At 43.0% G+C, this 16799-nt stretch overlaps 1 protein-coding gene across 2 annotated transcripts in view; it reads right to left on the bottom strand.

The window, feature by feature from the left end:
* Window positions 1-975: 975 nt before the first annotated feature.
* The window catches only part of MTM1 (myotubularin 1), a 104314-nt gene continuing 88490 nt past the window's right edge, over window positions 976-16799 (bottom strand). The window contains exons 12-15 of one of the 2 annotated variants that reach the window (XM_068532983.1): window positions 15528-15620; window positions 14799-14912; window positions 9941-10117; window positions 976-2309 (exon numbers count right to left, since the gene is read on the bottom strand). In XM_068532983.1, coding sequence (XP_068389084.1) covers window positions 2145-2309; window positions 9941-10117; window positions 14799-14912; window positions 15528-15620 — 549 coding nt within the window. In that variant the 3' untranslated portion in view covers window positions 976-2144. Of the gene's footprint in view, window positions 2313-9940; window positions 10118-14798; window positions 14913-15527; window positions 15621-16799 lie in introns of both variants that reach the window. The other variant, XM_068532982.1, reaches the window with a different exon arrangement.

Here is a 16799-nt window from a genome sequence, read left to right as displayed (position 1 = left end):
TCAACCAGTCTCTTAATCTCCCTTAATGTCAACTGCTGTGTTCTCCATCCGGAGTCTGAGAGTCTTGCGTCTCCGCAGCCCAGCACTTTTGTGAAAGCTATCCCTACTTTAATAAAGACAGCTGTGGCTTGACATAGAGAACAGGCTTGTGGTTGCCAAGGGGGAGAGGGGGTGGGGGAGGGGTGGATTGGGAGTTTGGGATTAGCAGATTCAAACTATTACGTATAGAATGGATAAACAACAAGGTCCTACTGTGTAGCACAGGGAACTATATTCAATATCCTATGATAAACCATAATGGAAAAGAATATGAAAAAGAATATATATATATATATATATATATATATATATATATATATATTTATAACTGAATCACTTTGCTGTACAGCAGAAATTAACACAACATCGTACATCAACTATACTTCAATAAAATACATTAAAAAAAAATAAAATAAAGGTAGCTGTGGCTTAAAATCTGCATTGTTAATGTACTTAAATTTCCAATATTGTTGGGATCTGGGGAGAGCCCTATACAAGGTTGCTAGTAAGATAAAGGGCATGTGAAGTAGATCCAGGAAAAGCAAGTAAGATGGGCAACATGCACATTTAAGACACATACACAGTTACAGCCCTGGGAATAGAGTGCAATGTTTAGGTAATACATTTATTACAGCAGGTCTTTAGTCATTATTGCCATGAAACATCTGTCATGAAATTTCACAAAATCCTTTCAGCTATTAGTATTAGCTTTTTTTCTTTTCATGGAGTGACACTTTGTTAATTTATGAAATATTTACAGCGTTTACAAAAAGCAAGAGACTGTCTAAAAAATTTCTTATACATACAAAATTTATACATTTATACTACTGCATTTGAGATGTCTTATTTGGTAGACCATTAAGCTATGACATAAAATAATTTACAAAGATATATTTAATCTCTCTTAATTCACTGAAAACAAAACCATATTAGCTATAAATAGTCCTTTACAAATCATTGTAGAACACATTAATTGTTTTTTAACTGTAGCCTTAACTTTTACAAATATACTGACTAAATGAATTAGTTCAGATATCAAATAGAACTGCATTTGAAATTGCATCTAATACTACAAAAAAAAAAAAAAAAAAAAAAAGACCTGAAAAAGCAAACCGCTGGGTACTTCAAGTAAAAATCTGTAGAACCAGTTTTTATGCACGCCTGGGTGGGGAGGGGCGTCGAACACCATTGGAATTGAAATGCATAAACACCATACTTTCAAGAATACGCTCAACAAATGTACATCTGCGGCTTTTATTTCAAAGATGGTCAACCCGACACTTCGGCAGATCAGCTAGTTTGACTAGAGCAACGTTTGCGAAAACATTCACATAAGCAGCATAATGCATCGGACATCTTCAAACAGTGCTATAGAAGGGGTTTCCACCACCTGAAAATGGGTCAGAATTCTAGGCAAGCTCATGAAAGAACTTAGGAAACAGAACTGGCAATGTTAAAACTAATCAAATCACATTTAACTGGGCCCTATCAGGTTTTTTTAAATATAAAAATATGCTTCTCTTGGGGAAAATACTTCATATTCCAAAATTTCAAAACAATGGAAAGCTCATCTACACAGCTATTTGTCCTTAAGTCATCACACTTACGATGGTATGAAATTTGGCAATTATTTAAACACCTTGCTTGTGGATTCTGCCTCGGAAGCTGAGCTCAATTTGGTTTCGGCAGGAACACCCATCTTTCACATTTGGGTTCCTTTTAGATCACCCTAAGCAACTACTATAAGCAGTTCGAGGTAAATCCATTTCACAAACATATATATTTTTGCCCTTTAGTTAAGAATGTTGTCGTTCCAATGAGGCCCACAAAATACATATTGGACACAGAGTATTTCTGAAGAGGTAAATATAATTTAAATATTATCTTTCAAAACCTGCTTTTGGAAGGTATCAGCATTTTCCAAAACCCCATCTGGGCTCCTTTCTTCCAATTGCCGTGTAGACACTGTAGTTTTCTTGCAATATGTATTCTAGAAGGCACATGTTCAAGAGTTTGAGATTATGTTAGTTCAAGTTCTACATGGAGGCAAATATTTTAACCTACTCTGTACAGAGGCCCCGAATGAAAGTCAGCTATTTCCTCTATTAGAAGTGAGTCTGCACGTGGCGCATCATTTGCGAAGGACTCGAAGGGGAGGTCGCGGGATCGGAAAGCTTGGGAGAGCTGGCGAGCTGCAGCTCCTCAAGTCGCTTTATGTACTCGTCGCGCAAGGCCAAGAGCTCCATGTAACGCTGCTCCACCGGACTGGGCTGCTGGAAAGAAGCACAGATGTGAGTTCCCGCTTTTTCCGCCACCACGACACGCCTGTGCCCCACATCTGCTGCGGCTGCCGCTTTCTGAACAAACCCGCTCCTTGCGGGTTAACACACATCACTTCCTTCAATACTGCGTCATTTACAAATACAGAAAAGCACAAAGATCAATAAAAAAAACACCCAGCTATTTGCCACCAAGAGATAACTCACGCACACAGAGCCACACACATGCGCCAGCATCTTTGTACAGTGCATCGACCCAGGCACAGCTCCGGGCTCCTGTGTCACCCGTCCCTGCTGCCCGCTTTCACTCCCAGAGGCAACAACTCTTCTCAGGTTGGCATGCAGCCTTCCCTCCCGAGCAGGCTTGTGACACCTCTCCTCTCAATGAATATCCAGAAACAAAATACACCATTCTTCTCTATTTGGTGAAAATTGACACCAGTGGTGGTATTCTGTGCTTATCAACCGACATCGTGATCCGACAATATTTCTCTCAAGCGGATCCCAGTTGAATTCGTTGAATGAATAAACCACAGCCGATCTATCCATTCCCAATAGTGGGATATTCCCCACTATTATAAGCGACGCTGGGCCATCTTCGGACCCATCTCCTCAGACTTGTATGTGAATGTTTCTCGAAGGAATTTTCCTGGTGGGTGGGGAAGGAACTGCTGGAGAGGACAGTATGGTCTTTTCAACTTTACTAGATGCTGCCCAATTGTCCTCTGAGGTGGGGAGATGACCTTATGCTCCCACTAGTGGCGTCTGGTGACTCCTGTAGCTCTACACCCTCATTAGAACTTAGCAACGTAAGAGAAAGAGCTTTTGCCAATTTGATGAGTGTAACATGGTATCTCATGGTAGCTTCAGTTTGCATCACTCTGCCTTAGCACATCTTTTCACGTGCATGGCTGAAAGCAGTGACTCTGACGGGCAGCCTAGTGTGAATCTCCAGCCTGCCTCTTAACAGCTGTGTAACAACTCTCTGGCTGCCTCCATTTCCCTCTCTGTCAAATGGGAACAAAACCAGCCCAGACCACAGGGTTGTTGTGAGACTGAAGTTAGTCAGTACAGTCTGTCCTGGTACAACACTGATGTCTTTGATTGATAAATAGGCGACTGATGGCAGTACAAAGGTAGAAGTTACACCAGAACACAATGAGATTCTCCCTGGTACCAATTTAAGTACCAATTTAATACGTGGTACTTTTTTATTTAACATCCCTGGGATGTTAATTGTTTGAACTTTTGTACTGAGATAGAAACTACATACAGCAATGCACACAAATCTTTAAAAAATGTTCAGCTCAATGAATCTTTGCACACATATACACTACTGTAATCACCACCCAGGCCAAAATATACAACAGAACAGACCCTCGACTCCCTTGCCAACATGTTAAGGTTCTGAAGTGAGCAAGGGCAAGCTTCTAGACAGCTTGAGCAATATATGAAGACATTAAGAAAAAAGTTGAAAGTCTACAGAAGTGCCTTCCTTTATGGCTAGTGGCTTCTAGAACTGTCCTGCTTTCCACTGCATTAAGCTATCTGCTGAAGCTGCGAGTACCAACAAGGAAGCTGCGAAGGCGCTACGCTGATGAAGAAGGCTATACCCTGGATCTGACTTGTACTGGTCAGGAGAATGGTCTGTATCAGAAGCAGATGCTCTCCAGGACCTGCATCTCAGAGAAGGGGGCAGGAACCCAACAGGGCCACACTCCCTTTGCAGGCTCTAGGGGAGGCGCCTTCCTGGCCTCGTCTAGCTTCTGGCAGCTCTAGGTTTCCTTGGCTTGTGGGCACATCACTCCAATCATTCTCTGTTTTTACACGGCCTCATCCTGTCTGTCTTTCAGATCTTCCTCTCTTCTCTTATGAGGACACATATCATTGGATTTAGGGCCTGACTAAATCCAGGAGGATCTCATTTTGAGATCCTGAACTTAATTATATCCGTAAAGACCCTTTTTCCAAATAAGGTCACATTGACAGGTTCCAAGTGGATGTGTCTTTTGGAGGCCACCATTCAACCCACTACGGGCTGCCAAGGCCTGATTGCTGCTTTCATCAGTGCTCTGGTTACAGAGGTGCACGGGTTTGAAGGGGTCTCCTCCTACCTCCTAGCCCCATCCCTCCTGTAAGTCCCTGTTCTTTTTACTGCATGACTTTGCAGAATGTAAGGTTTTTCCAAAATGCATATTGGCATTAGAACAGGAAAGCCTGGTAGAGCACCTGACACCCGGTAAGTGCTGTGCACTGCCCATTAGCACCCTTCGCCCATTCTTCTCTGAATGTGCCCCACAGAGGGCCGGACACCGCTCTAGGTGCTCAGGATCCGTCAGTGGACAAAGGAGGCCCAAATGCCCACTTTTATGGTGTTTCTCTTCCAGCAGGGGGAGACAAACAACGAAGACAACCCCGTGAGGTACGTGGGACGGGGAAGGTGATGAGGACTACGGAAAAGGAGAGCAGGGGGAGAGGGACGGGGACACGCTGGCTACACTCTCAACAGGGTGGTCGGGGTGGCCCGCCTGAGGAGGTGACTCTTGGGGGAGCGCTTGAGGGAGGCGACCGAGCAGATGCTTGAGTGTCTTGAGGCTGAGCAAGGAGCCCAGTGTGGCCAGATCAGGGTGTGTGAGAAGGAGTCGCCGGTGAGGAGGCCGGGAGGTCAGAGAGGTCAGGCGTGGGGCGGGGGCCACACAAGGCCTCAGAGGTCTGAGGCTTTGGGCCTTGGGCTTTGGCCTTGGGCTTTGACCCCGGGGGAGGCGAGCGGCTGCCAGGACAGTGCTGAGGAGAGGAGTGCTGGCATCTGGGGGGGGATATTTCACAAGGAGCACTTCGGCTGCCGTGTTGAGAACAGACTAGAAGGAAGCAAGCTGAGAATCAGAGGGTCCAGCTGGAAGGCTCTGCAGCAACGCACGGCCCCAGGCTTGGAGGCTGGACGGGTTTCTGAAGGCCGAGCCCAGCAGGCTCGCCTGACAGCCTGGGATGAGAGAGCAGGGAGACAAGGGTGACTGTCTGGAAAACGGAAGCTCACCTGTAGTGACAAGAGCGTTTGCTGGGGACTGGTATGTTCACAATCTCGACTGTGGTCACAGTGTCACAGGTATCGACACATGTGAAAACCGACCGCACTGCACACTTTGAACGTGTACAGATCACTGTATGTCAGTTACACCTCAATGAAGCTGTTTTTCCAAGTGGGCGGGCGGGAGGTTGACTGTAAGGTTTCTGGGCGGGGCGTGTAGGATGGAGCTGCCGAGCGCTGCGATGAGGAAGCCGGCGGGGGGAGCAGGTCTGGGGAACGGGAGGTCTGTGCGGACGTGTGACATCTGCTGCGCCAGCACCACTTAACAGTAAACATTTACCATCAACAGTCCATTCTTTCCTCGCTGCCACCTTCTCACCCTCCCCAGTCTCCGAACCTCCATGCTCTGTTTCTGGTCTTGGCTATTTTGAAAACCTCTCTTTCCCATATGACTGTTAGAATCTGTTTGTTATTGTACCAGCAAGTACAATTAAGACAAGACAAAGAAATGAGAGGTAAAACAATCATTTTTGCCGATGACGAGGCTATAGAGTTAGAAAACTATTAGAAATAAAAAGACAATTCGATCTAGTAATGGGTACAAAATATGTAGAAGTCATTAGTCTATACACAAACAAAACCAATTTAGAGGATGTAATAGAAGGAAAGAGTGCATTTGTGACAGTGTATCAAAGGACACAATGATGAGAAATGAAATTCGTAGTCAAGTGACTATAAATCCCACACCTCAACATCTCCCTTGGGGAATGAAGCATGAAGTTCTAACTTTTCTATCAGAAATGACTTAAACCTCACCCAGGTAAGCCTGTGAATGTCTGTCCTCATTGTCATCCTAAGCAAAATGGGAACTGCCCGGGGCAACTCTGGTTCACAGCCACGTGGAGTGCAGAGGTCCCCAGAGGACAATACGCGACTCACCAGCAGCCGAAGGTCCCACTCAGGTTTACGTGACTAAATTATCCTTTGGCTTTCGGCATGAGCAACTTCCTCATATTACATAAAAGTACCAAGTTTGCTTATTCATAGCTTGTCAAATGTAAGCATCGGTCTGATAGTTTACCACAGTAACTGCCTGTATACCAACTGGGCCACACAACTGAGTAACGATTTCAGTGGTTAAGTATATTCTTTTAGGTCTACGTTATATAATTTGCAAAGTCCTATGTGATTGGATTGTAATCTATTTCTGTATGAAATAATGTCCTGCATAAGATCTTTCGGGAAACCTGATGCACTTCATTCACACTTCCGTTTCCACATTTCTCCTCGAGTGTTTAATCATCATCGGCTTATGTTCCTGGGCGCCCCTGCCAGTCTGGGAGCTCCTTGTGGGCAGAGACCACCTCTTCTTAATCTCTGGGTCCCCCCCAGTGCCTGACGCATGGGAACGCTCAGTATTTCGTAGATGAAAACACAAGGTGCCGAGCGACAATAAAGACACGTGTAGGACCCTTGACGTTCAGAAAATCTATATAGAAAGGGTAAGCTATTTTCTTGGGGTAAATGTCACAGATCCTAAAACACACCAATCAGTGTCTCAAAATAAAAACCTCAATCAAACAAATATGCATTCCTACCTGGCCCAGTTCCATTTTGCTAAGCTCTGGGAGAATAAGGGGGAGAAACACATCACAGTAAGTTCTGCCAATGATGTCCCTGCAAACTTGACTTGTCACACAATTGTCATTACCTTTGTATATCATAAATGAATTGCTCTAAATGCCTGCAATTTCAAGAATTTCTCCAAGTTCAAATGGGTGATGGGAGATTACAGAACCTGTACAGAAATTGTCAACATTTTCTAAAAAACAATAGTTTTTTAAAAAGCCATGATAAATACAGAAAAGGTGAAATTTATAGGACAAACAGTGCTCATCTATATTTTTTCATCAGAAAAGGAACACGCCCCATGTAACACTGCTTAGAACCCTGTAAAAATTCCCATTTCCTCTTTACTTGATATTCCAAATGCTGGAGCTACGCTAAAGGCATTCCCTCTGTGTGCTTCTCAAATCCCAAACTAAACAAGTGAATGTTCTCAAGCCCTGGAATCTGTCACTTTCCAAAAGGCTACACATCTCAACCATTACGAAATTGCAAAAGGCTTTCATGCAAGCAAGCAGAGACCTTGAAACAAGAGGGCCAGCTTAAACGTGCATTTCCCCAGTGGGAAGAGAGAGCACACACACACTGGAGTGTGGCCAGCTGCCAGAGTGGAATAAACAAACCGAGGGACAGACTGAGCACCGGGCCCTGCTGTTGCCCGACTATTTGTAGCGGGATTAAGCTGCTGCTTACGCAAGACTGGCCTGGGACTGCAGGAAAACGTGCAAACCTTTACAGAGAGCAATCGCAAATATTGACTATTTAGAGCACTTAGAACAAATGGCTCAGTGGACATACTTCTGAGCCCTCACAAACAGGCTGGACTTTCCTTCTGGTATTGGATGCAGTGAGGCTGGGAGAAGGGAAAGCCTGACTGTGCCTTTAATAAAATGTGCAGTCTTTCGCTTCAAAAATCACCATTGCCATGTTGGACCGAGAAATGGCCAAATGACTGTACTATCCTTTGACAGATCAATTATCTTTACTTTAGAAGTAAAGACCTTCAGTAAAGAGCACTCTGATATTAGCTGACGAGCACATACACCTGAACAGAGAGTAGAAAATGTTCCTTTTCCTCAAAGGATCATCTCAGTCTAGTCGCTGGAAAGAACCTTCTTATGATGTCTAACAACTTATAATGATTAAAGAAAATCCTTGACAATCAAAACTCAGAAATTTTCCAGAGCTTTCAATTAGTTTACATCTTAGCAAAAAAAAAAAAAAAAAAAAAAAATTGTATTATTCATGTTGTCAGGAAAAATGTAAGTTTAACACCAATCAAAATAAATGGTTTAGTGGGGCCTCCCTGGTGGCACAGTGGTTAAGAATCTGCCTGCTTATGCAGGGGACACGGGTTCGAGCCCTGGTCCGGGAAGATCCCACGTGCCGCGGAGTAACCATGCCCATGCGCCACAACTACTGAGCCTGCGCTCTAGAGCCCGTGAGCCACAACTACTGAGCCCGTGAGCCACAACTACTGAGCCCACGAGCCACAACTACTGAAGCCCACGCTCCTAGAGCCCATGCTCCACAACAAGAGAAACCACTGCAATGAGAAGCCTGCGCACCGCAACAGAAGAGTAGCCCCCACTCGCTGCAACTAGAGAAAGCCCGCGTGCAGCAACAAAGACCCGACACAGCCAAAAATAATAAATAAACAAATAAATAAATAAAAATTTTAAAATAAGTGGTTTCGTAATTAAAAACAATTTTTAACTAAAGTTGTGTTTAAAAGCAAGTGTCATAGATGAATGGATAAAGAAGATGTGGCACATATATACAATGGAATATTACTCAGCCATAAAAAGAAACGAAATTGAGTTATTTGTAGTGACGTGGATGGACCTAGAGTCTGTCATACAGAGTGAAGTAAGTCAGGAAGAGAAAAGTAAATACCGTATGCTAACACATATATATGGAATCTAAAAAAAAAAAATGGTCATGAAGAACCTAGGGGCAAGACAGGAATAAAGACGCAGACCTACTAGAGAATGGACTTGAGGACACGGGGAGGGCTAAGGGTAAGTTGGGACAAAGTGAGAGAGTGGCATGGACGTATATACACTACCAAATGTAAAACAGATGGCTAGTGGGAAGCAGCCGCATAGCACAGGGAGATCAGCTCGGTGCTTTGTGACCACCTAGAGGGGTGGGATAGGGAGGATGGGAGGGAGCCGCAAGAGGGAGGAGATATGGGGATATTTGTATATGTATAGCTGATTTACTTTGTTATACAGCAGACACTAACACAACAATGTAAAGCAATTATACTCCAATAAAGATGTTTAAAAAAACCCATTAAAAACAGATGCTTAAGTCAATAAAATAGTTGAGCCAAGTGAACTCAAAAAATAAAAAATAAAAGCAAGTGTCATTTTTTTAGTCTGCTCTTTTTCCTTTCATAATATTTTTGAAAAGCCATAAAAAAGAACAAAATAATGCCATTTGCAGCAACATGGATGGACCTAGAGATTGTCCATACTGAGTGAAGTAAGACACAGAAAGACAAATATCATATGACATCGCTTGTAAGTGGAATCTTAAAAAAGGGTATAAACGAACTTAGTTACAAAACAGAAGTAGAGTCACAGATGTAGAAAATAAACTTATGGTTACCAAAGGGGAAAGGTGGTGGAAGGGATAAATTGGGAGACTGGGAGTGACATATACACACTACTATATATAAAGTAGATAACTAATAAGGACCTACTGTATAGCACAGGGATCTCTACTCAATACTCTGTAATGGCCTATATGGGAAAAGAATCTAAAAAAGAGTGGATATAGGTATATGTATAACAGATTCACTTTGCTGTACACCTGAAACTAACACTACATTGCAGATCAACTATACCCCAATAAAAATTTAAAATAAAATAAAAATTTTTTTAAATGTACTACATAACATTATTTAAGTCCAGAAGTAGTACTCAGTCAACATCACTGTAATTCACAACGCTACTTCACTTACTTGTTGCTTGATTCTGGGGTTCCATCTAATGTAGTAATTCACCCAAAGTTCCAAGTGACGCATACTGGCAACTGGATATAAAACTCGATTGATTTCTTTAGTGTAGAAGGGATTTTTGAATTTGTCTTTATTACTGTTTATCAGCGACCATAAAGAAACAGTTCTTTCTGTAACTTTCTAGAGGAAAGAGAAAGTGGAAAGCCTAAGTAAAAACACACCCCGGTACACAAACCATTTTGCAGGCTGTGGCGATACAGCTGAGCATCAACTTGAATCACACACGTACATTATCCCCATAATAGCTCAAAAAGCCTTCTGCGCCTGGGAGTGCTGAGCACCACTTCCCAGTATTTGCATAGATAATGGCTTGAGAGCCACTGTTTCTGCCTGAAGAGAGAGGGGAAGGATGCTCTAACATTAAATGCAGCTCACTGACCTAAGAAGACTATTCCTGGCTAGGGAAAACATTTATGAACAGATGGGCAGTACGCTCTTTTGAATTCAGCAGCAAGAAAAATTATCATAAGATCTCGCTGACTTTTTCCATTTTTGTGTTTGTTAGAACTACAAAATCTCAACCTGTGTCTACTTGACAGTAGGCATCTAGACAAAGCGTTATGTTAATCAAACATCCAGATGTTTAATGCATCATGCCAGTATCCAGATATTTGAAACACGTGGATAACTGACTTCACTAAATCTTCAATTTTCAGTCTGGTGTCCATCATCTCATACAGATATTCACATCTTCATTGTTTGTTAACTATAGATTTTTACCCATTTTGATCATAAGTAGAGGAAAATCAAAACTTGGGAAATAAAAATACAAATATTAAAATTACTGAAGGCAAAATGGGAAACTCTTCCTAGTAATGACGTCAAGGAGAAAGGACCAGTAAGCTAAAACTGGAAGCTGAAAAGAACAGCTTGAAATAAGTGACTGAAGAAATTTTTTGAACATACACATTTCGTGAATGTGAACGGTAATAATAGCAGCCTAATTTTGCCTTCCTTGGGATCCACCTAAAACTTCATTTGTCCCTTTCTGATGCCACAGTCTACACTGCCTTGTGTTTATTTGCATGCTTGTTTTTATTTTTTACATACACACAGTTGATTTAAAGTCAAACAGCCTGACAAGGTTTGTTATGAAAAAAGTAGTCTCTCACCTTTCTCCCCCAAGCAACTGTGTTTGATTTTTAAAATTGATTTCGTTATTTGGTACTTACCTCCGCACCTGTGAGAAACACCCTTTTCGTGCTACTTGTTGACTATAAAGTTACAGGCATTAACTCCTGACACTGCCACAGTGAGAATGGCTCCTCCCCATCCTGCTGCGCTCACACCTTCTACCCTGCCTCAGACCCCCAGTTAACAGCGTTGCTTTGGTTAGATCCATGTTTAGGGTTTAGATTGCCATGACTCAGCAAATGCTATTCCCAGGTAAGTCATGTCTTTTCTACTCTGATTTCTTTCCCTGTCCAATTTTTGGTTTTGTTTTCCTTTAATTTAACAGCTGTCTATTCTGCTTGCTTACTTCTCCTGGCATCTTATCACTCATTCAACCCCAAACTCTTCCTCCAATGTCTTTAAAACTTTGATCAGGACACTCAGCACATCTGGAGTCCCCAGGTGCATCCTGGGAGCAGGGAGCTGCCCCGGCCACCCCCACGCCATGCACCCAGCTCTCATTCAGGAAGTCTCTTCTGTTTCGCCCTCTGAGGCTTCCCTCTGGCCTCTCTGTACTGGAGCTCCTGGCTTCCTGAACTCCATGCAGTCTTCTTTCTTGATGCCATGTATGTCTGAGGATATGTTTGGTCTACTTCACATCTGGTTGACAGCTGGGTGGTGAGAGGATTCTAGGTTGAAACCATTTTCCTTTAAAATTCGGAAGGCAATGCTCCGCTGACTTCTACTTTCCAATATTGCTGCTGAAGAATTCAAAGTCTTCCTGACTTCTGTTTCTTTGCAAATAACCCACTCTTCTTCTCTTTGGAAGCCTGAAGGGTCTTTCCTTTCTCCCTGGTGTTCTGAGACTTCACAAAGATGTGCTTTACTGTGGGTCTCTTCTTGTCCACTGTGCCTGGGCACTCGGCAGGCCTTTCAATGTGGAAACTCACACACCTCAATTCTGGGAAATAGTCTCACATTATTCCAGTGATTTCCTGCTCTTCTTTCCCTATTTTCTCTTTCTAGAACTCCTATGATTTGGATATTGGACTCCAGAACTGATCTTCTAGTGTTCTTATCTCCATTTTCTACCTGTCTCTATGCCCTACTTTTTGGGAGACTTCAACCTAATCTTACAACTCTTCTGCTGAATTTTAAATTTCTATTGATAGCACAATTTTTTTAATTAATTAATTAATTTATTTTTGGCTGCGTTGGGTCTCTGTTGCTGCATGTGGGCTTTCTCTAGTTGTGGTGAGTGGGGACTACTCTTTGTTGCGGCGCACCAGCTTCTCATTGTGGTGGCTTCTCTTGTTGCGGAGCACGGGCTCTAGGCACAAGGGCTTCAGTAGTTGTGGCTCGCGGGCTCAGTAGTTGTGGCGCACGGGCTTAGTTGCTCCGCAGCATGTGAGATCTTCCCCAAGCAGGGCTTGAACCCGTGTCCCCCGCATTGGCAGGCGGATTCTTAACCACTGCACCACCAGGGCAGTCCCTGATAGCACGTTTTTAACTTCAAGTTTTCTTATCTCTGAATATTCCTTCTAAATAATATCCTGTTATTATTTCATGGTACCAATATTTTCCTATCTTTCTTGGGATATTAACTGATAGCTTCCTGTCTAGGTTTCTCCCCACCCTACATGGTAACTATTTTCTCCAAGCTGTTTTATTTCCCTCCTGCTTGTTGCTATTATGTAAGCTCTGAAGTCATGAGGCTTGTCAACTTGAGCTTCACCATGGGGAACCCTAGCTGTTGGTAATCTTTAGGTCCTTCTTCTTGGGCTAGTCAGTTTCTCTAGAGATGATTCCTTCTTTTTTTTTCCAAATTGAAGTGTAGTTCACGTACCATAAAATTCACCATTTTAAAGTCTACAATTCACTGGCTTTTTGCACTTTCCCAATGTTGTGCAACTGCCACCTCTATGAAGTTCTAAGACATTTTCATCATCCCCAAAGGAAACCCTGTACACATTAAGGAGTCACTCCCCATTCTCCCCTCCCTCCAGCCCCTGTCAACCACAAATCTGCTTTCTGTCTCTATGGACTTGTTTTTCTGGACGTTTCATATAAATGGAATCATACAATATGTGCCTTTTGTGTCTGGCTCCTTTCACTTCGCATGTTTTCAAGGTTCCTCCATTTGTGTCATGGATCAGAACGTCATTCCTTTTGATGGCTGAATAATATTCCACTGAATGGATAGACCACATTTAGTTCATCTATTCATCAGCTGATGGACAGTGGGGTTGTTGACGTCTTTTAGCTATTCTGAGTGGGGCTGCCATGAACATCTGTGTCTAAGTTTTTGTTTCAACCCCTGTTTTCATTCCTCTTGGGTACATACCACTAGCAACATCCAAGGGTTCCGTTTTCTCCCCATTCTTGCCAACAGGCTCTCACCTGAAAGATAAGGACCTGCTGCCAGAATGCTGGGAGTGAGCAGGGGACATGGGCTGGGTCTCTCACAGACCAGCTCTTCCCATTCACCTCATCCCCTGAGGACACTCAGGTCCCCAGCCCGGATGCCTACTCTCACCCTCTCTCGAGAAGAAACCTCTGTCCTTAACTCCAGAGACAAGTGGAGGTGGTCTGGGGAAGCTACCTGCTTATTCTAAACAGACCTTCAGGTTATCTTACCCTTCCCTCTTTGCCCCATACGCTGGTACACCTTTGCCCCAGAACCCCTGAGTCATATGGGGTTGCTGCGATGCAAAGTGGCCTGGTCCTTGGCGTCCCCGCTGCTGGTTTGCGAGTCACTTTTCTCAAGTAAAGTTATTTCCCACTTATCTACTAAGTTTCCAGCTTCCAAGTTTGTTGCTGTGTCTCCTTCCTTATTTCCCCCTGTTCTTGTGGGTTTATGCCTTTAAAAAAAAAATTTCCCTTACTGACATTTTTATGGCATTTTGGGACGGTGACCTTGCATGCCTTTAACAGCCATTCCTACTCCCATAGCCAAGATATGGAAGCAACCTAACTGTCCATCAACAGATGACTGGATAAAGAAGATGTGCTATGTATATACAATGGAATATTACTCAGCCATTAAAGAATGAAATAATGCCATTTGCAGCAACACAGATGGACCTGCAGGGTATTATGCCAAGTGAAATAAGTCAGACAGAGAACGACAAATACTGTATGTGTCCACTTATATGAGGAATCTATAAAACAAAAGTGAGCAAATGTAACAAAACAGAAACAAACTCACCAATATAGAGAACGAACTAGTGGTTACTAGCGGGGAGAGGGAAGGTGGGAGGGGCAAGATAGGGGTAGGGGATTAAGACGTACAAACTATTAGGTATAAAATAAATAAGCTATAAGCTATATGTAGCACAGGGAAATATAGCTGCTATTTTGTAATAACTTTAAATGGAGTATAATCTATAAAACTACTGAATCACTGTGTTGTACACCTGAAACTTATACAATATTGTAAATCATCTATACCTCAACAAAAGAGTCATTCCTACTCCCTGAAGGCAAAATCAATGTCTTACCCCTGAAATAAACACCACACACTCAATAACCCCTGGTTGAAGTGAAAACGCCCAAGCTTGGGATACAGAATGAGAAACTTTGCATTAACCACAAACCAAGCTATCAAATTCTTTGTTATTTCACAGCAGACTAAACACATTTTGGTGGGTCTTTAACTAAAAAGATGTTAAAGATGTTACACACTCACCTGTTTCTCTCGAGCGGATTCACAGTTGTATAAGAAAGTACCAAAGCGGCAACTATACAGATGATCCAAAATTACAATCAAAAACCGTTCATTGAATTCAAAAGCTGTAGGGAACTAGACAAAAACAAACAAGCGAACAATGCATGAAAACTTGGGGCTGATCTCGCATAGAGCTGAGAAGAGGTGCATAAATGTTCCGGGAGGACAGCTGAGGCTGCGGTCTGTGGCACGCTACAGCTCACCTGTTGGTGCTTTGCACAGGGCTGAAGAGCTTAACTGAGCGTCAAGTAAAGGAATACAGAGGGAAAAAGGGAAAATAAGCCCATTTTCTGGGCTCTCCTGAGCGTACAGGACACACAGGATGGTTTAATTATTTATGGCAGTCTAAGGTAGCAGACACGCCTATACACAAATGCCAGCGTAGGATGAATTGAAAAAGACGACTTGCTATTGTCAATTATGCTGCTCCTCCACCATTAGCAGAGAGAGTACAGTTAAATATTAAAATTTTAAAACTTTATTATGAAAACTCCCAGTCAACATAAATAGTAGTGAGAATAAAAAAAGTGAACCCCGTGTACCCATCACCCGGCTTCAACAATTATTTGCACGTGGCCAAACTTGTTGCATCTCTATCTCTACCCTGTGTTACTCTGAGGCAAATCCCAGATATTATATCAAAATATTTAAGCATTAAGTCAGATGTATTTTCATCCTAATATCCCTTACCTGTTTTGACATCTGCCATACACAATCAATAAACTGGAGAAAAATAGGAGATCGGTCAGCGTCGGCGTGGTTTTTGTCGCCATGACCTATTCTCTGAAAGGAAGTGATGATTTGTTTTAATCTCTGGGTACAAAAACTGAGGAAGCATATAACTCACAAAACGTGACAATCACAACTCAGCAATCTGCGTTCCAAACGCCAAGCTTCTCAGAGAGTGAATAGTATTTTTTTTTCCCGTGGCAATACAGAAAACAACGTATGGTTTCAAAATAACGGAAATTAAGTATATAAACTTCTATAATATATCAATACAAACTGAGAAAGCATCATGATGCTATGTGAACACGACAACTATTTTATCCGATTGGAATTTTGTACAAGTCGTGGGCAGCTGCAGGTAGAGTTAAGTTACCAGTTGCTAAGGGACCAATCCCAAAGTTTCAAGTCTTGAAACCATGTCCAAAAGGGTGTGATTATTATAATTAAAAGTTCTTTAAAAAAAAGGTTCTTTCGGCCGAATGGAGAAGATGGCGGAAGAGTAAGACGCGGAGATCACCTTCCTTCCCACAGATACAGTAGAAATACATCTACACGTGGAACTGCTCCTACAGAACAGCCACTGAACGCTGGCAGAAAACGTCCGACCTCCAAAAAGGCAAGAAACTCCCCCCGTACTTGGCCGTGTGGACGAAAGGCTCTTGGTGCTCCAGCCAGGCATCAGGGCCGTGCCTCTGAGGTGGGAGAGCCAACTTCAGGACACTGGTCCACAAGAGACCTCCCAGCTCCACGTAATACCAAACGGCAAAAATCTCTCAGAGATCTCCATCTCAACATCAAGACCCAGCTTCACTCAACGACCAGCAAGCTACAGTGCTGGACACCCTATGCCAAACAGCTAGCAAGACAGGAACACAGCCCCATCCATTAGCAGAGAGGCTGCCTAAAATCATAATAAGGCCACAGACACCCCAAAATACACCACCAGACGTGGACGTGCCCACCAGAAAGACAAGATCCAGCCTCATCCACCAGAGCTCAGGCACTAGTTCCCTCCACCAGGAAGCCTACACAACCCACTGAACCAACCTTAGCCACTGGGGACAGATACCAAAAACAACGGGAACTACGAACCTGCAGTCTGTGAAAAGGAGACCCCAAACACAGTAAGATAAGCAAAATGAGACGACAGAAAAACACACAGCAGATGAAGGAGCAGGGTCAAAACACACCAGACTTAACAAATGAAGAGGAAATAGGTAGTCTACCTGACAA

Source organism: Eschrichtius robustus, chromosome X (genome assembly GCF_028021215.1).
Source record: "Eschrichtius robustus isolate mEscRob2 chromosome X, mEscRob2.pri, whole genome shotgun sequence".
NCBI classification, from domain to species: Eukaryota; Metazoa; Chordata; class Mammalia; order Artiodactyla; family Eschrichtiidae; genus Eschrichtius; species Eschrichtius robustus.
The sequence above is the reverse complement of the archived record's forward strand: the minus strand, read 5'-3'. Positions and strand labels throughout refer to the sequence as shown.